The sequence below is a fragment of the Girardinichthys multiradiatus genome, chromosome 22 (assembly GCF_021462225.1).
Source record: "Girardinichthys multiradiatus isolate DD_20200921_A chromosome 22, DD_fGirMul_XY1, whole genome shotgun sequence".
In the NCBI taxonomy this organism is placed as follows: Eukaryota; Metazoa; Chordata; class Actinopteri; order Cyprinodontiformes; family Goodeidae; genus Girardinichthys; species Girardinichthys multiradiatus.
This window is the reverse complement of record NC_061814.1, coordinates 44,707,920-44,728,099: the sequence shown is the minus strand read 5'-3', so window position 1 is coordinate 44,728,099 and position 20,180 is coordinate 44,707,920. Positions and strand designations below refer to the sequence as shown.

The window sequence follows — 20,180 nt, the reverse complement described above, 5'->3', positions numbered from 1 at the left end:
GACTTATTATCTTCCAAATTAAACTTGTGGAAACTACAACTGATCTCTTACTGAGGATTGTCCTTTGGGTGCCAAATAAAAAGAGTTGATGAGAGGTGAGGAGTAATGTAAGAGTTAACGGACGGCCAGTAAAGTTTTCCTACCTCGACACTAGATAGCATAAAACCTGAAGTTACCTTACTGTTGAATGGAAAATTAATTACTTTTCTTTGTGATACCGGAGCATGCAGGACCACCTGTAGAGAAACAATCCCACATTCCAGACTTAGTGATCAGCAAATAACAGAAAGGTCAGCTAGTGGGAAATTGACACAAGTCTGTGAGTCTGAACCAGTTTGGATAAGAGATCCCAATGGACAGTCATGTCAGCTATCTATTCTAATGTTCCCTGAGTGTCCGGTGAATCTATTGGGACGAGATGGATTACTACATCTGGGGTTAGCAGTAATTCCAACCTCAGAAGGACATATTGTAGTAAAGAGAAAAGCAGAACTCAGTACGTCAGTTACTGAAGTAGTGTTAGTGGAAGACACTAGGAAGCTCTGCAAAATGTGGACACCTCCACAGGTGCTGGTGACAAAGGGCAGCCCTGCCATCATGCACTGGGGACAGGCCTGAGTTAGTGCCGGCAATGCCGACCAAACTCCTGCTTTGCTTGTACAGACACCGGACGGCCCCTAATGAAGGGCCCCTGACTCCGTACTCCTGGAGCACCCCCCACAGGGCACCATGAGGGACACAGTTGAATGCCTTCTCCAGGCCTTCTTCAGGACCAGTTGTGCAAAGTCATATGAACCCTCAAGTACCCTGCAGAAGGTGTAGAGCTGGTCCAGTGTTCCACGACCAGGGCTAAAACCACACTGCTCCTCCTGAAGCCAAGGTGTGACTATTGGCCAGACTCTCCTCTCCAATACCCCGTCATAGGCCTTACTAGGGAGGCTGAGGTGTGTGATCTCCTTATAGTTGGAACACATCCTCACCCGGTCTGCCAGTCTCATCCACCCCCAAAGCCCTGCTACCGTGGAGCTTTTTAACCATCTCGGTGACTTCAATCTGGGTGATGAAAGAGTCCAACCCCGAGTCCCCAGCCTCTGCTTCCACCAGGGAAGGCGTGACGGCAGGATCCTCAAAGTACTCCTTCCACTGCCTGATAGTGTCTCCAGTCAGAGTCAGCAGCTCACCACCCCCACTGTATACAGTGTTGGCGAAGCACTGCTTCCCCCTCCTGAGGTGCCGGACGGCTTGCCAGAATTACTTTGAGGCCAACCAGTAGTCTTTCTCCATGGCCTCACTGAACTCGTCCCAGGCCCGAGGTTTTGCCACGGCTGCAGCACGCTTGGCCTCACGGTACCCGTCAGCCGCCTCAGCAGTCCAACAAGCCAACCACAGCCAATAGGACTGCTTCTTCAGCTTGACAGCATCCCTTACTGCTGGTGTCCACCACCAGGTTCGGGGATTGCCAGCATGACAGGCACCACAGACCTTACGGCCACAGCTACGGGCAGCAGCATTGACGATAGACGTGGAGAACATGGTCCACTCAGATTCTATGTCTCCAACCTCCCCCAGAATATGGTCAAAGCTCTCCTGGAGGTGGGAGTTGAATACATCCCTGGCTGAGGGCTCCACTAGAGGTTCCCAGGAGACCCCCACTATACGCTTGGGCCTGCCAAGTCTGTCCGGCTTTCTCCTCTTTCAGCGGATCCAACTAACCACCAGGTGGTGATCAGTGGACAGCTCAGCCCCTCTCATCACCATAGTGTCCAAACATGCGGCCGAAAGTCTGAAGACACGACAACAAAGTTGATCATCGACCTCCTGCCTAGGGTGTCCTGGCACCAAGTGCACTGATGGACACCCTTATGCTTGAACATTTAACAAAACATTCAAACTGGGAACAAATTAGAAGGGAGTTTACAAATATTGAAAAATGTGGAACAGCATGAAATAATTAAAAAACAAGTGTCAGAGATATACAAAAAATTGATGCCTGAAATGTCAGATAACACACAACATATAGAACAACAATGGGAAATGGACTTCAGTTGCATTTTGGATGACGATATTTGGGAAAATGTAACTATTGAACCTGATCTGTGTTTGGACTGTTTTGATCGTGTGGAGCACGAGTACTTCTGTGTTCTTTTTGTGTCTCTGCTCTGTTCTCTCAAACCTCGTCGGACATGGCAAATGGCCGCTCACACTGAGCCTGGTTCTGGTGGATCTCCTCCCTGTAGTGAGTCTTGTCATTGTTTCTGATGAAACCCACCGCAGTGGTGTTGCCTACGAACTTCACAAGTGGGTTTCTTTCGGGCTGTTTAGTGTAGCGAATAGCATTATATCATTTCAACAGAATACTTTTATCTCCATGTTTAACATCAGTTGCTGATAAACTGATTTATCCATCAAAAATAATCGAAACAATCGAAATTAAAGCTGCAGGCAGCACTGGCCGGCTCTCGCAGCCGCTCGGCCTATGTAGCAACCGAGGCAGCCTGCCACAGCCGCCTCAAAGCCCGCCGCTCAATTCCGCACTTCACCACTATGCGGCAGTGTGAGCAGGCTTTCAACGGAAATCTGACCTTCCCAATGGAAGCTGCACTCACTTCTTTGTTAGGGGGCGGGGCTAAAGTAATGTAATCAATTAACAGTGCCAACATGTTCAGCATTGATCCACAATGATGCATACCATATTTGGTGTGTATCCAATGATGTATGAGGGAAATAGAGCACTTGAAGTGTCCTAGGGGGCACCATTGATCCAAATTCCAATGTAATCCAATAGAGCTGTTTATGGGCTGACAAAGATGAACCATATTTATTTGGAGTCAATCAAACCATGCATGTGTAATTTAGACCCAAACGTATGGCCATGGCGCGACGTCAGACCTTGCCACGGTGCCACGGCCACACCCTCCAGCCGAACCAATCAGTACTGGAGACTGTCTTAGACCATCATGTTATCTGTCACTTGGGACAGTTTAACATTGATTAGGTGAAGGACATCAAATATGGACCATCAAAAAGAACACTTCCTGTTCTCAGGAGGCGGGGCTTCGATGATGTCATCATTTGATCATTGAAAATTGTTTTGGGCCAGATGCGGATCAATCTCAGAAGGTTTCAAATCTTTATGACTTTCCTTGTAGAAGCTATATCAATTCATGGTGAGAAGTCATTCTTTGAGGCTTGGCCACGCCCACACGCTTCATGTATCAAAAAGCTTTTGATAACTTTTATTCCCCAGTGCCTTAAGAGTATACTGAGTGATTTTCAAGTCTCCAAGTCAAAAGTTGTAGGAGGAGTTCGCTCAAAATGGCTGACTTCCTGTTGGATTTAGGGCACACCCACCAGAGACTTTCTTTCATGATTTGGGGAGATCTGCCTATGTACCAAATCTCAACTCTGTAGGACTTACCAGTTGGCCTATCTCACTTTAGGGGGTGCTGTAGAGTGGTTTGGCCACGCCCATTTTCAATTCCATTAAAATACTAAAATTTAACTTGGGGGGACAATTTTGGGTAAAATTTTCTGAGTTCTAATATATGTTTAGGCCTCCAAACAGCAGTTTAAGGTGCAAAAGAATAATAATAAGAAATTGTTCAGTTACAATAGGCCTTCATAGCGCTTAGCTGCTCGGGCCTAAAAAGTAAAAAATGGAACGGAAGAATGGTTGGCATAGACTAACAGCAGAAAGACAGCACAAACAGGACAAAGCAGGAAAGATGTCGAGATCAAAATCTAGTTTTTGTTTACTGGGATTTGGACTTCCATTAAGATCACAGTAAGAAGGTCAAACATTGATCGGAGTTTCTTTAACAGGATGCCTGTATATCTTTTTAAACTGAAATAAAGAAGGAATCCAAGAAGACAGAAAGGCAGAATAATGTAAACCAGTCAATTGGGATACAAATATTCTGTTTCTGAAAAACCCCAATTACAAAATGTGATTAGTTTACCAAAATTAAAATGAATTTCAGGTTTTCTGTAACTAAGTGTGTCCTTACAGAGCTTTGTTGGAGGATTTAACTACTGGCAGCAGCCTCAGAAGAACCTCCTCTGAAGCAGAGTATTTCTTCAGGTCAAACACATCCAGATCTTCTACTGATGACACTAAGATGAAGACCAGAGCTGACCACTGAGGAGGAGACAGTTCATCTGTGGAGAGACTTCCTGAACTCAGAGACTGTTGGATCTCCTCCACTAGAGAACGATCCTTCAGTTCATTCAGACAGTGGAACAGATTGATGCTTTTCTCTGCAGACACATTCTCACTGATCTTCTCCTTTATGTACTGAACTGTTTCCTGATTGGTCTGAGAGTTACTTCCTGTCTGTGTCAGCAGACCTTGTAGGAGACACTGATTGGTCTGCAGTGAAAGTCCCAGGAGGAAGCGGAGGAACAAGTCCAGGTGTCCATTTGGACTCTGTAGGGCCTGGTCAACAGTTCTCTGATGAAGAGACTGGTCTTCACACATAGACATTGTTCGGAAGAAGGCCCAGCAGAGACGGTACTTCCTGAGGCAACTCAAGAAGTTCAACCTTCCACAGGAGCTGCTGGTCATCTTCTCCACTGCCATCATTCAGTCTGTCCTGTCTTCATCCATCTCAGTGTGGTTTGGATCATCCACAAAACAGGACAGGTCCAGACTGCAACGAATAATCAGGTCTGCAGAGAGAATAATCAGAGCTGACCTTCCCTCCATCCAGGACTTATACAGGTCAAGGGTCAGGAAAAGAGCTGCTAAAATCTCTGCAGACCCCACACACCCTGCACATAAACTGTTTAGAGTTTTACCTTCAGGTGGCGCTACAGAGCACTGTTTACTAAAACCAGCCGCCACAGAGACAGCTTCTTCCCCCAGGCTGTTTCTCTGATGAACATTTAATAGAGAACAAAACAACATCATACAGATGTTGTAAATGTACCTTTTTATTAGATATGTGTATATTGTAAATTGTAAATTTGTATATTCTGTAATACAAAAACAAAATCAAAGAGCAAAGTGTACCGGAGCCAAATTCCTTGTTTGTATGTATGAACCTGGCAATAAAGCTGATTCTGGTGTTTTGACCACCTGTGTTTAAATGTGTGGATTTAAAGGGATTTGGTAGAAGATTAAGTCCAGTCACATCTTTAAAGAATGTGTTTTTATGTGCTTTTGATTTGAATTGTGTGTTTGCATTAGGACCATGACTGTAAAGTCATAGATCTAGATTCATGGATCTAAAACAGATTCCAGCATCATAGGATATTAAAAAACTGCACAGCTTCTTCAGACCGAGGTCCAACCTGTCAGCCTGAGTGGACAGAGTACAGACGGCCTTGGCAGCGCTGGTCCCCGTCATCAGGCTGCCACTCTTTAGGTCCAGGCCACGCCCTCCTCTGCTGCTGTCCTTCAGCAGCTCCTGGATGGACAGCGGCTGGATGACCGGCTGGCTCAGGCTCAGCTCTGCAGCCTCGGGGCTTGGCTCACAGCTCAGCTCCAGACCCAGGTCCACGCCGGCCGTCTGCTGGTTCTGCTGGGTGATGGTGGTCAGGGAGGATGCCTGCGAGGAGCCATCGCTGAAATGAGTGTGCTCCAGTGAGCTGATGTACTCTGTTACTCTGAGACAGAATCAAAGGAAAAGCCACATTTCAGCTTGTTTTTATTACTTTATGCGTTCAGATGAGTCAGGTGTGCGTGTTCCTACCTGAAGACATGTGGCCAGCAGTCATGGTTGTGGCTGCCCATCTCTAACCCTACGTTCAGGATGGCATCCATACACAACACATGAGCCGTGTGGAGCCGGACTCCCTGAGGACGGCCGATCTGCTCCAGACGCTGCTCCATGCGCTGCTTCACTGCAAACACCAACCAGATGAGATGCAGAGACAGGCTGCTGGGTGGGTGAAGGAAGCAGACCAGTTTATGTCCGAGCATCAACAGAAATAAAGTTCTGAATTAAAACGACAAATTTAATTGTCACAATTTAGTCAGATATTGAATACATTCCACCTATAAAGTCCCGTAAAGCCTTGGTAGGGCTTTCCATATTTAACAATTTTAATTTTAATTTTCAATTCCCATCTCGATGCCAATGTTGACCTGAGAACAAAAACAACAACTGAGCTGCAGCTGAGTATGACGTATTTCTTAGAAACATTTGTTCAGTCAGAAAATACTGTTGAATTTGCTGACAAAATGTGCTTTGAAGCTTTGGCCCTTTAAATCTGCAAGAAAGTCTCCACTTTAACGGATTTTTTCAATGTTTAACGTGTGTTTTACAAAGTGACCACTAGATGTCAGTATTTCGTACTTAATCAAACTTACTCATACACACAGATTGAGATTAGACTTTCAGTGGGACAATTGTGAATTAGGCGTTTGTATTTCAGTCCTCTCATTTGGAATTTTTGTCTTTCAGATTTCGAGACTTGGATATTTGTGTAAAGCTGACACAATGAACACGATCCGTGCACATCTGGCGGTCCAGCTGGGATTGTCGTGTTCCCGGTACCTTGTGCGATGGCGTCTCCCATCTCTGCCACCTCCTTCTCCTCTTGCACACAGGAGGCTGCAGCCATCTGGGCTAAGGCCGATGCACAGTTAGAAGCCACACCTGACAGAAAACAGACAAGCTTGGGTTTGACATGTGTTCATTCATATTCATTAACCCTTGTGTGCTAATAATTATGGCAGAAATCAGCCCTGAATTTCTGATGATAATTACACATTTTCTCTCAAAATGTACAAAACCAAATGTTTTGTTGAACAAATCCATGTTGCTACAGCATTAAACGGGTTCTGGTTATTATACACCCTCTTGGGTTAAAGTGACATTCTATCAATGAGAGGCAAGAAGTGTACAAAAATATCAAAACATTTAACCTCAGCAAACTTTGACAGCTGCTGACAGCAATTTTAACAGGGCCAAAAAATTCAAACAGCTTCTGAAGGTATTTCCTGTGAAGTAAAACCAGCAGAAGCTCTAAGCTCTCCTGGCATCTTATCCCGCTGCCATGTTTGGAGCTACTGTATGCTGGTCAGAAAACTCCTCTTAGTGACAACGACAACTACAGTCTCCACAGCCCATCGACTCTGTTTTGCATTTTCATGTACGGTACTTCGAATTGTCTCGCTACTGAAACGTGTTATATAAATAAACCTGCCTTGCCTTGCATGATAAGGCAAATTTACTTCAGACATTCTGAATTTATAGCCATCGTTAATTTAAAAACCATTTGGCAGCTGGCTGTCCCTGCTGCTTCAATAAATCCGTCCATCATACTGAAAAAATATGGTTGCAGAATGAGAAGGAATCATCATCTGTTTCCAAGCCTCCCGTTACCGCCTGTGTTGTTATTAAGCTGAAGAATCTGACCAGTTTAGCGCTTTAAAACCACTCATGGATGACAGTTTAAATTCAGTTCAATTCAGTTTATTTATATAGTGCTAATTCACAACACATGTTGTCTCAAGGTTCTTCACAACAGTCAGGTTCATACATTCCAATTAATCCTAACCATTGAACAGTTCAGTCAGATTCAGTTATTTATTCAAATTGGATAAAAAGTTTTTCTGTCTAAGGAAACCCAGCAGATTGCATCCAGTCAGTGACTTGCAGCATTCACTCCTCCTGGATGAGCATGTAGAGACAGTGGACAGTCACTGGTGTTGACTTTCCAGCAATAGGGGCACTAAGTAAAATAATAAACTAAAGTTAATGTTCTACATTCTGCCTTCAGAAGCACCTGACAAGGTTGATGCAATGAAGTTCTGTCTGAGTGATGAAGCAATGATTAAAATGCTGTCAGGTAAGCTCAAAAATGGTACTGCAAGCCCTAAAACCCAGTAAGCACATCAAGCCCATCTTCACACCCATCACAAGACCCCCCATCTTGCCTACAAGAACACCAAAGCTGTGCTCCTCAGTGACCTCCTTGTATTCCATCTATAAATCTTGGCTCACTGGCCTGCTACGTTTTCCTGTCAGAGCTTTTCCAGCCTTCAGGAATGCCCTGCCTACTCTCCAACCTGTTGTATCATTGTTTTTTAAACGTGATTTATTACATCTATCCTTGCTTCTGCAGAAAGAGGTGACACAGGTCAAAGGTTACACCCACCAAGGGCGCAGCTGAGTGCGGCAGCCTTCCGTAGGCCATCCAAACTCAGGCAGATGGTGTCTCTCTCCCTCTGGCTCTGCTCTTTGAGCCCCTCTGCCCCCAGGATGAAGGCCAGCCCCTTGGAGCTGCCCGCCATGCGACCCGTCAGAGGAGTGGACAGCACATCAATCAGGTTCTTCCACACGCCGGTGAGGATGAAGCGGGAAAACACGGCACCTGTTTAAAATGAGAGGAGGAAGAGAAATCTGCAGCTAGCATCACAAGCCTGAAAAGAGGAAAAACACTGATGTCATTAGAAGTGACTCAGCTGCAGCTCTCATGGTTAATGTGGTTAATATTTGTGTCTGCAGAGGATTGCAGAGAGAGCTCAGGTGGTCACTGACTCATTCCATTTCATTTTCCATTGGCCTCTCTTCTTCTCTCTTACCCTGAAAGATCCCAGATATTTAAAAAAGTGCTGTTAGTACTTAAAAACTATTTCTACATGATTTAGTAAAGTATTTTTTGAACCAAATAATTTTTTTTCTATCTGCACCGGAACATTACCGACAGCTAGCTCTACTTTCTAATCATGTAAAGGCGCTCCTACGCAGGACAAGACAGCTGATTTCATCAAGAAAACTGTTTACCCAATTAGTGTTGCAGGAATTTCTAACTCAACTTAAAAAAAACTTAAATAACATAAATAGTTATGACTTTTACATTTTAAATATTTCATATGCAATGTTTTGGAATATTGCATATCCCAGTTATGTCAAAAATGTGTATTTTGAAAAACCTTGAATGTATTTTTATCAGACACATAAATGGCCTCTAGCAAATAAAAGTAAACTTTATTCTGCTGCAGAACTGGAAAAGAGATGCAACATCAGACATTACTTCGATATTACATGAACACAGACTAAACAAATGAGGTTTATTTTCCACGGAATCACTTCTCAGAGCTAATTATGGTCCATTAGTTTAGTTCTCCAGTGCTACCTTCAATGGCAACGCTACCAGTTTGGAGCCTTCAGCTGTTTAGTTGGGGGTAATTTGCTTCCCCAGCAGGAATATCTGCTGAGATTTGAGAGCAGTAAATCTAGGCCTTAAATGGTGGTCTGAACTGAAACAATAAGGGATCCGAGGATTCAGCCTTGGTGCACCTCTGGAAACATTAATTCTTGCACTAACATATTAACATGAATGTATGAATCTAACCAAGATGTCCACCTTAGCAAGTACAGACAGAAAGACTTCAAGGCTAACAACATGGCAGGTACTAAAGACTGAGCTGCAGCCCTCTTCACCTTTAACCAGACAAGTCTTGAATTTTAACATATCCCCAAGAATCAACAGTGAACATTTTACAGTTTGTCTGATAATGCAGCAGCAAATCCAGAGGTCAGTGAATCGGGGTAAATATTCCTGAATCAGTCACAGACCGTTGAGATCAATCATGTGAGTCATTCTGTGATGATGCTTGGAGACTGGTGGAAGAAGGCTGGTCAGCGGCAACAAAATTCCCTAAAACAGAAACCAAGTGACCCATTATGAAGCCAATGTTAGGTTGCAACACAAACCTGCAGTGACAATGTCACTTCCAGCCTTCTCAGAGCCGAGCGCTAATTGGCTGGACGGCCTCCGGATCATCTGACCTCCAATCGCACTGCTGCCCAGGCCATCAATATCTGAGAAGACAAAAAGAGAACGACAAGAAAGACGACTCCACATTAATTTATGTTTTTAGACAATTTAACTCTTTCTTAAACTCTCCCCATTATACAGATTAAATGATCTAAAGAGAGCTGGAAATAAATCATGTAGAGACCACCAGACATGCTACATGCTTCCTTTGAGGAAAATAATCTGTCAAATGTAACAATGGTTTCCATTTATGCTGATGACACCCAGCTTTTCTTGTACTATCAACTCAGTTTAATTATTTACTGCCAGTTCCTAAGAAATCTCTTCCTAGGATGCTTTACTAGACAAACAGCCCTATTTGTTATCCCGTGATGAAGAATCGGTTAATTTCAAATCAATCTAATACATTACAGCACAGCACAGTCCATGTTTATTGGTGGAACAGTTGTCCAAAGAGAGGAGAGCAGCAGACTGTAGAAATCCATCAACCTGAGCAAGAATGCAAGCATTGAACTCAGTTATTCTCACAGGCTTTTATTGAGATAAAAATATCTTTTATCGTTTACATTCAAATTCAAGCGAAATCAAGGTTATTGATTTAAGCTTTATTGGATATTTTACTGATTTGGCTTCCTGCTAATTTCTAAATCCTACTTATTATATACAGGCCTTACTTTCTTTAAACAAACTAACTGTCTCTGATCCTTCCACAAACAAACAGTATGCAAGTGTGCAGTATACTGGGTCTACAAGTCTACTGGGTTTTCCAAAAATTTCCAGTGTGGCGTTTCATCCAATTCCTTTTCTTTGGATCCAGGACTCTGACACCATCCTTTCTTTTTAAATTCACCTCTAGAATTGATCTCTGTTTCCGTTTTGTTTTAGTGTCAAACATTTGCTTCAAGAAGCACTTTGGCTCATGTTTGTTGGGGAAAAGATACTTGGAAAACACCTGTCAGCATGGTGATGAGTGGCAACGTGTGGTCTTCTGGCCTGCCCCAGTATCCGGCATCAGCCAGCAGGTTGTGCTTTAACACCTGGTGGTGAAGCTCCTCTATCCAGGCCTGTGACAGAACCACGAGGACTCCACTGCTTTGAATCAGCCGAATAAACTCCTTCTGCAGAACATGAAGGGAAACCCTCAGTTTGTGCATCAGCTTATTCACTAAATCAGAGAAGATGAAGGGAAACCCTCTGGGGAAGTTGATGGTCTGACTCTGCTCACCAGACTGAGGACTGGGGGGAGCTCTTTCCGTCTATAGTAGTCGCAGTAGCAGAGTTTGAGGTTGAGCAGCAGAGTGTAGTACGACACCAGGTAGAGACCATCTGCGTTCATCAGAGATTGGCAGCTCAGAGAGTCGCTTGCTTCAAAACCTGGAGAGTGAATCCCACCTGAGCATAAAGGACATCCAAAAATCAACACCTAACTTTGCAGAAGCTCAACCAAACATTCAAACCTTTCAGGATTCTGGGTTCTTTACAGATCTGTTGGAGTTGAGTGTTTCTACCCCAATCCGTCTCTGAGGATTCAGAGCTGTTGCCAAATTCATTAATTCAGTAAAGTCCTGACTACAGTTTCAGCTGCTGTGGTTGGAAAACCCCCAACAGGGAATGCTGTTGGCTCTTACGGATCGGGAGTAAAGGCTGAATATAAAACGTTTTATTAAAGGATTCCTGCTTAACATGATGAAGAGAAAACAGCACTGTCACAACATTAGATGATAAAGATGTCTAATCCCAGCAAGATGAAATTATACTGATAAACCTTTAACAGCTTAGTGAGCAGAAAACAGGTTTTTATTTAATTGACCAGAAAATTTACCTGAGAATAAACTGACTTGATTTGAGGATTTCTAAAAGTTTTAAAGTTCAGAAACACAATCCAGTTGGCTGTTTTTTTACAGAGCCAGGTTCTCCAATAATTCGTTATTAATTAATATACATAAGAAGAACCAGAGAGTGAGGAAAGGCCTCTGAAGGAAGTTCGCAACACCATTCCTCTGACAGGCAGACAGACAGACAGGAATGAAAGCAAAACTAAACGTTATATAAAAAAACTTTGAGTATTATCACCTTCTGATGGCAACATGTAATTGTAATGCATCTACAGTGCTTCATGTAGGAGATCTGACAGGTTTAAGAGATCCTTCAGCTAGAGTTTGAACACAAACATTTAGATCTAAAATCTAATGGGAGTGAATTAGAGTCTGGGTGTCTCTCTGGATTCTGGACTGAATTAACAGGAAACAGAAAGTCCTACAGGAAGACACAGTGGGTGAAAGGAGACAAAATACCTTCATTTAATTGCATAAACTGTGGATATGTAGATGAAACTGTGGCTATAAAAGAATTTTTAATCTAAAAGTTAAAGAATATAACACAGAGTCAAGCTGTATTTTTTTTGTATGCATATTTTTAAACTGTGAGAAAAGCACAGTGAAGGAAGGATCATGATCAAAAATAGAAGAGGAAGAAGAACAGGTTGGACTTTTCATTTTTCTTTTTGGTGGATTTATTGGAAAGCAGGATGAAGGAACAGAAAGAAAACAACAAAAAATCCAAAAAGACCAGGAAAAAATGACTTCAATGAAACTGGGAATAACTGGGATGTTTTTAACCATGAGTGTAAAGAGAGGGGATCTAATGAAAACAGATACTTTATTCCATCTACAAATTATAATGAAGTATCGTAACTTAACAGAGAGCTTCTCCAGTCAACACATTCAGAGTCGGTTCTGGTCCAACATTTGAGCCCAAAATTAAATCAACACATTCAATCTCTGCTTATCCCTCCTCCTTACCAGCCTGCAGTCCAGAGCAAAGTGTGGAGCAGAAGTTCTGCAGAGACAGGTCCACGTCCTTGGCAGTGGCCAGTCCCATCAGGCGGGGCAGCAGTGCAGCCAGTGATTGGACGAACAGCCTGGCGCTCTGCTGGTCGGCCTCCTGGTTGCGCAGCAGTTTAAGGGACAGGGCGGCAGTGCGCAGAGAGCGATGACCTGGGCAGTCCCGAGGCGTGTGCTGCTCCTCGTCGACCAGAGAGACGTTGTCGGAACCAATGTCAGACACGTCGGAGCGTCCCGAGTCTTTCTCTGCAGCCATTGAGTACTGATCGCACGAGTCAAACTCTGTCCGAGACAAGTCCTGCTCTTCCATGCTGGAGGACACCAAGAGTCATGATTTAAATAAATAACAACCAGCCAGCTTGGATCTACAAGGGGAGGAACATGTTATTAATATGTCTAGAAACACAAACACAATAATGGCCAATCACTACCCAGTTTGGTTCTGATTGATCAGTTCCAGTGGCCCTGGGAAGTAAGACGTAATCACAAATAGTCTGCGCACAGACACATTAGAATAACATCATTTGGAAAACTGCCACAAGATGAAATTTAGCTTAAAAATCCTGAATATTAAAAGCAAGTGAAATATGTGGATGAAAAACACAAAAATCATGCAGCTGTACCTGAAGTTGCTCTCGCTGTACCTCGACCCTGCTCCATGGTGCGACCTCGTCCTGCAATCCACTGACAGGAAGTTGGTGATGTCAGGGAAGACCAGAGCGTGACTCCTCTGCACCACATCAGGAGGAACAACACCTCCTCTGTCTCCTCCGCCTCTTTCCTTCTCCTCCTGTCCCTCCACCTCCACTGAGCGGCCTCCTCCCTCCTCCCTCTCACCACTCTGAGCTATCCCTCCTATTGGCTCCCGTTGGGTTCTCTCCGGGGTTCCAAAGGAACAAGTCGAGGTGCGAGCGTCCTCGCCGCACTCCACATAAGTGGTGTGTCCCTGACCCAGGCCCAGGTCCCCCATTTCCAAGTCCAAGGTGGTTTGTCCTGTTTCTGTGGTGATGCTGATGCTGATGTCGGGGCTGCGGTCGGTGGTGCCCGCCGTGGCCAAGTTGGAGGAAGAAGAGCTAGGATCCCACTGAGGTTGCTCTGAGGACAGGATGTGTCTCTGCCATCTGAAGTCGGCCTCGTTGATCTCCATGGATTCACGAGTGGACTCCGATCCATCCTTCAGGTCGTCAAGTCGTCTGAGGAGAAAACGAGCCTGCAGGAGAAAACACGGCCACCGTTACTCTTTTAGTAGTGTTGCATCCATTTATCCATGGTCCAAACCCGCTTATTCTTGCAGGATTACAGCGGGCTGGTATCTATTCTCCAGCAGTCATTGGGGGAGGGGGTATGCCCTGAATGGGTCCATCACAAGGCAACACAGAGACACACAACTATGCTCAAACACACTTGTACCCAAGAGCAATGAAGAGTAACCAGTTAACCTAAAATGTATGTTCTTGGTCTTTGGGAGATCGCCAGAGTACCCAGAGAGAACCCACACATGGGGAGAATATGCATACTCCATGCACAAAGTCACCATGTTGGGATCGAACACATTTTTATTTATTAATAGTACGAGACATTAATTCATTCATTTATTCAATATACATAAAACCAATTAAAAGTAGAATTACTTATATTAACTAAAGGTAATTTCAGTTCAGAAAACTCATCTGCAAACTTCAAGTTGACCGGATGAGTTTCTGAGGGTTCTGGTCGGCCACGCTGCGTGTTCTGCCTGCGTTTTATAAGTCTACCTGCTCAGGCTGCAAGCCGCGACCCTGCGACAGCTCATCCAACGCAGCGAGAAGAGCGCAAGCGCAGGAAACAGAGGCGTAACACGCCTCAATGCCCCCCTTCATACACGCCTCGGTCATCCCGTCCATCACTCTGGAAACAGACAGAATATTCAACCCAAACTAAATTAGGATTTTCATTTTGTTTTCTTAGCTATAATATTTTCTCCAATATTTTCCCATTAGTGAGGCTGTAAATGAAGTTTAATTTTCCTCCATAAACAAAGACGAAAATGAAGATCAAACTGACAGTTTGAGCAGATCCAGGTGGGACTTCCTCTTTGAGAAGGAGCGCTTCCTGGTTTCAGGTTCTGCTACACAAGGCCCAGCAAGGTCGTAGAGGCGCTCGGGGCTGCCAAGAATCTGACAAAGACAGAAAGATGTTACTATTTAATCTATTAATGACCAATGGAGTGACAGATGTAGGGCAAACACCTCTTTCATGATGCGGATGGCCTCGGTTCGGTGCTGGGGGGGTGGGTACAGCAGGATCCTGTGGTACAGTGACTGCAGCACCGGCTTCATCGACTCCACGCAGCTCACCAGGCGCACCAGCTCTGCTGCGATGTAGCACACAGTCCGCACAACAGGCGCGATTCTGGCGGGGGCGCTGGAGGAGCAGCCGGACCCCCTGCCCTGATCGGATACTCCTCCACCAGAGCAGTCCAACTCCTGACTGATTCCTGGGAGAAGAAGCAGAGAGAGGAAAGAAGCTGTGGTGGGGATGGATGGATGGATGGATGGATGGATGGATGGATGGATGGATGGATGGATGGATGGATGTATGGATGGATGGATGGATGGATAGCACCAGTGTTCTCCACATGGGGAGACCAGTTACCTAGGGCGATTCTCTCTGAAAGCCGATCTCTCTCTGGCGCCCCCATGTAGCTGTGGTGAGATGTGATGGTTTTATCATTGACTGGATTTCCCATAATTGCCACCAAGGACGGACACAGCTGCTTCCTGCAGGAAGAAATATTGTCTGTCTTCATGAAGACCTCAGACCACAGTAAAAACTGTTTTCCTGGCATTTTTCCTTCTTTAACTTCCCACATAAGTTTTACTTCTACAAGGATAAATTCCCTTTGGTTGCAACCTGTGAGGAAACATTCAGCAGCTATAGGAAGTCGTACCACACAAGGTCGGTGAAACCTCTGGACAAGTGCATTGTGGGAGGACAGCTGCTGAGCATGGACAGGATGCACTCCAGGTAGAGGAGCTGCAGGAGCTGATTGTTACTGAACGAGCAGAGATGCACATATCAGGAATGCTCGATCTTTCACAAAGAAGAAGTGTGATCGCTGATGGAAGGAGCTGCAGCATTACCTGTCCACCAACTCCAGTTTCTCACAGAAAACAGTCAGAACCATCACCACGTCCTCACACAGAGCCTGGCTGGTGGGGGAAACGTCTGCAAACACAAACCCCAGCAAAGTTAATTCACAACAGCTAATTCATTCAACTTTTAAAATAAGTTATAAAAAACTCATTAATTCTCCTCTAATCTGTTCATTCCTTTTAGAAAAGAAATTAGCATTCATGTGGGAGAAGTTTGGCCCTCTGCCCTCAGAGGGATCCATGCATTAACTTTAAGTGTCACCATTTATTGTTTATGTCTTGCATTTAGCAGACGCTTTTATTCCGAGTGACTTACAAACGAGGATACAACAGTGCAGTCAGTATTAAAGCAAACAATAAGCTACTTAGGAGCAAGAACACTAGAGAGGTGACAGAGGTAGAAATAGAGAGCAGGAACAGAGGGAAGAGCAGAAAGAGATTGTGTCCAAGAGTTTGTAGAAGATAGATCCTGTTCTGGTAGCGCTCGGTGGGTCATTCCACAAACGTAGAACGACACACGAAGAGTCTGAATTGTCTCAGCATGGTCTAGGCAGCGCTAGCCGACAATCCCTTGACACCCGGAGTGACCGAGTCGTAACATAAGTCTGAGACCATCATCTCATAGAGAATTTCAGTTTGTCCTGATATTGACAGACTGCTCATTGACGTGGCTTCAAAATGACTTCACATTAGTTTTGCAGCTTTTTCACTAAATTGTTAAATCACAGGTAATATGTATTGACTGGTATTGGTATGGATTTAGATGAACAAAAAAGTACAAGTTGTTCACATTTCTTGAAATTTCAAATAAGAAAAGATTAAATTTTACCCTGCAAGTGGTGCCAAATTACAGCTTAGTATGTTTAAGTTAATAACACCTTTATTTGTCAGATGGTTCTGTGTTTATTCTCAGTCCAATCCATCAGTCCATTTGTCCCTCACACACACCCATACAACAGATCAACAATGAACTGGACACCTAAAGACGGATCATGAAGAAACTACGGACACTGCTCCTTCAGATAATGTTCATTCTTCACTAAATAAGATTCCTCCAGGTTTGTGAGGTGGTGGAAACCGGTGGAGATGCAGATCTACCTTTTCTCTGCAGAGGCAGCGCAGTCACCTCATCTCCTTCAGCTCCCTGCAGAGGAACACAGAACATCAGGGTTGTTCTCCGGGTTTGGTGAAAACGTAGCAAATTTAATTGTTTTATAAATGATTTATGTCAAAATATCAAAAGAAAAACACGGAATGGTCAAAATGCAGAACTAGTGTCCAGAAAACTTAACACATTCTAACTGATTCTACAAGATTTAAGTAGCAACCAGAGGCTCAAATGTAAAAACAAACTGGTCTTTATCAGTTACGGCTCTGCAGTAACATCAATATCGGCCAATGTTTGTCATTTTCAACATGTCGGTTTCGGTCTCATAAGGTAAATTAGGCCGATATTAACAACCAATGTTTATTTCCATTTGTGTTTGTGTTTCAGAGAGGAAGGGGTTGACCATGTGGTATCCGTCTGCTCATGTGACAGTGATAGTGATGCAGCACAGGATTGTGGGATGTTGAACTGAAGCAGAGATGTAGGCATTTTGGCACACTGTTGAAAGGGTGGAGACATATATACACTGCTCAAAAAAATAAAGGGAACACTTAAACAACACAATATACCTCCAAGTGAATCAAACTTCTGTGAAATCAAACTGTCCACTTAGGAAGCAACACTGATTGACAATCAATTTCACAGCTGTTGTTCAAATGAAATAAACAACAGGGGGAAATCTTTGGCAATTAGCAAGACTCACTCAATAAAGGAGTGGTTCTGCAGGTGGAGACCACAGACCACTTCTCAGTACCGATGCTTTCTGGCTGATGTTTTGGTCACTTTTGAATGTTGGTGGTTCTTTCACACTCGTGGTAGCATGAGACGGACTCTACAACCCACACAAGTGGCTCAGGTAGTGCAGCTCATCCAGGATGAACCATCAATGCCAGCTGTGGCAAGAAGGTTTGCTGTGTCTGTCAGCGTAGTGTCCAGAACCTGGAGGTGCTACCAGGAGACAGGCCAGTACACCAGGAGACGTGGAGGAGGCCGTAGGAGGACAACAACCCAGCAGCAGGACCGCTACCTCCGTCTTTGTGCAAGGAGGAACAGGAGGAGCACTGCCAGAGCCCTGCAAAATGACCTCCAGCAGGCCACAAATCCTCAGACCCCTTGTGAGACCATATGCTGGTGTGGTTGGCCCTGGGTTCCTCCTAATGCAGGACAATGCTAGACCTCATGTGGCTGGAGTGTGTCAGCAGTTCCTGTAAGATGAAGACATTGAAGCTATGGACTGGACCGCCCGTTCCTCAGACCTGAATCTGATTGAGCACATCTGGGACATCATGTCTCGCTCCATCCACTAACGTCACGTTGCACCACAGACTGTCCAGGAGTTGGCGGATGTTTAGTCCAGGTCTGGGAGGAGATCCCTCATGAGACCATCCACCATCTCATCAGGAGCATCTCCAGGTGTTGTAGGGAGGTCATACAGGAACGTGGAGGCCACACAAAATACTGAGCCTCATTTTGACTTGTTTTAAGGACATTACATCAAAGTTGGATCAGCCTCTAGTGTGTTTTTACACTTTAATTTTGTGTGTGACTCCAAATCCAGGCCTCTATTGGTTCATAAATTTGATTTCCATTGATGATTGTTGTGTGATTTTGTTGTCAGAACATTTAACTTTATACAGAACAAAGTATTTAATGAGAATATTTCATTCATTCAGATCTATGATGTGTTATTTTTTTGAGCAGTGTACAATTTCATTAAATATCGGTTATTGGCCATAACAACAACATTAATATCGGATATCGACCCAAATTTTTACTTTGGTGCATCTTTAAAAATTATATACAGCAAAAACTCTGTTCTGACATAAAACTAAGTGGCAGCCAGGCAATAAAGGTCAACTTGATTGATTAACTGAACATCATTAGTAAATGATGTTCAGTTAATGCTGCCCCTGCAGAGGTTTTGACAATTTGCAGTTTACCAACACCAGAATGAAAATACATCAACAGTGATCTTAGAGAACCAGCTGTTGCTGCCTCATCAATGTAGAAAAAATGATAAAATATTTTCCATTTGGCTGCTGTCTGGAAAAAACAACTCAAACCATGTCAAGCACGGAGGAGGAGGGTTAATGATCTGGGTCCCTGGTATTTATTGACTGGACCATGAACTCCTCCGTTTACCAGAGTATTCTAGTTAAATCTAAGGTCATCTGCATAAATAGTAATGATTATGCTGCTGTATGTAGAACATTAGGGCTGACGGAGGATTTACTGTTAATGAAGATGGAAGAAGAGGGTTTAAACTTTAAGATCCTCACTGCTCACTTTGTTGTCAATGTGTCTTTTAAATGTAAACCTGTGTGTGTGTGTCCTCTCTGACCTCTTGTCTGTGGCGCAGCTGCAGTGTCAGGTCTCCCAGTATCTGACTCAGGGTGGCCCTCACAGCTGTGTTGATGCTGCGCTGGTGACAGCTGGACATGTAGGTCTCAATACACACCTGCACACGCACACACACACACACACACACACACACACACACACACACACACACACACACACACACACACACACACACACACACACACACACACACACACACACACACACCCCATCAGTGGGTGATTTTTTTATTTAATTTTACACAGAACAGAACAGCAGTGACGCAGGGCATCCAGCGGGAGCAGCTCAAAGATACGCTGAACTGTCGGGGAGATTTATGGGAAGCTTTCGTGGCATCACCGGTTGCCACGGTGACCAGACTGAGGAGTGGCATAAACCAGTGATGTGTTGTCAGTCTGTAGGACATCGTGTGGTCAGATTAAAAGGTCACACTCTGTGGATGTTAAGCAGTAATGCAGCACAGAGACACAAAGCCTGCACATCCATGTTTGCAGCGTCTCCAGTTTTCATCTAATTTAGACTCAAGTGGAGCTCGTAAAAATGACAACATGACATGTCTTCCAACAGATGCAGTCCGAAAGGAGCAAGGAGTGCAGAAAAAGGAGCTCTAGCTAAACTGACTCCAGACATGTTTTAGAAGGTTTGGTCCAAACAGATCTGCATCTGCAAACAAAGTGCTAAGAGATACAAGACATACAGGGATTGGACAATGAAACTAAAACACCTGGTTTTAGACCACAATAATTTATTAGTATGGTGTAGGACCTCCTTTTGTGGCCAATACAGCGTCAATTCGTCTTGGGAATGACATATACAAGTCCTGCACAGTGGTCAGAGGGATTTTAAGCCATTCTTCTTGCAGGATAGTGGCCAGGTCACTACGTGATACTGGTGGAGGAAAACGTTTCCTGACTCGCTCCTCCAAAACACCCCAAAGTGGCTCAATAATATTTAGATCTGGTGACTGTGCAGGCCATGGGAGATGTTCAACTACACTTTCAT

General features: G+C 44.2%; 1 protein-coding gene across 1 annotated transcript; it reads right to left on the bottom strand.

The window, feature by feature from the left end:
* Positions 1–5,172: 5,172 nt before the first annotated feature.
* On the bottom strand, positions 5,173–19,272 carry LOC124859252 (brefeldin A-inhibited guanine nucleotide-exchange protein 3-like). Its single transcript, XM_047351927.1, has 17 exons — positions 19,159–19,272; positions 16,808–16,853; positions 15,698–15,782; positions 15,505–15,609; positions 15,210–15,334; positions 14,804–15,051; positions 14,619–14,731; positions 14,330–14,462; positions 13,199–13,785; positions 12,534–12,886; positions 10,958–11,124; positions 10,685–10,850; positions 9,669–9,776; positions 8,107–8,322; positions 6,501–6,602; positions 5,694–5,844; positions 5,173–5,607 (listed from the first exon to the last, which is right to left on the bottom strand). Exons 1-17 carry the CDS (start codon positions 19,255–19,257, stop codon positions 5,205–5,207), a joined length of 3,207 nt encoding a protein of 1,068 aa, XP_047207883.1. The 5' UTR covers positions 19,258–19,272; the 3' UTR covers positions 5,173–5,204.
* Positions 19,273–20,180: the final 908 nt, after the last annotated feature.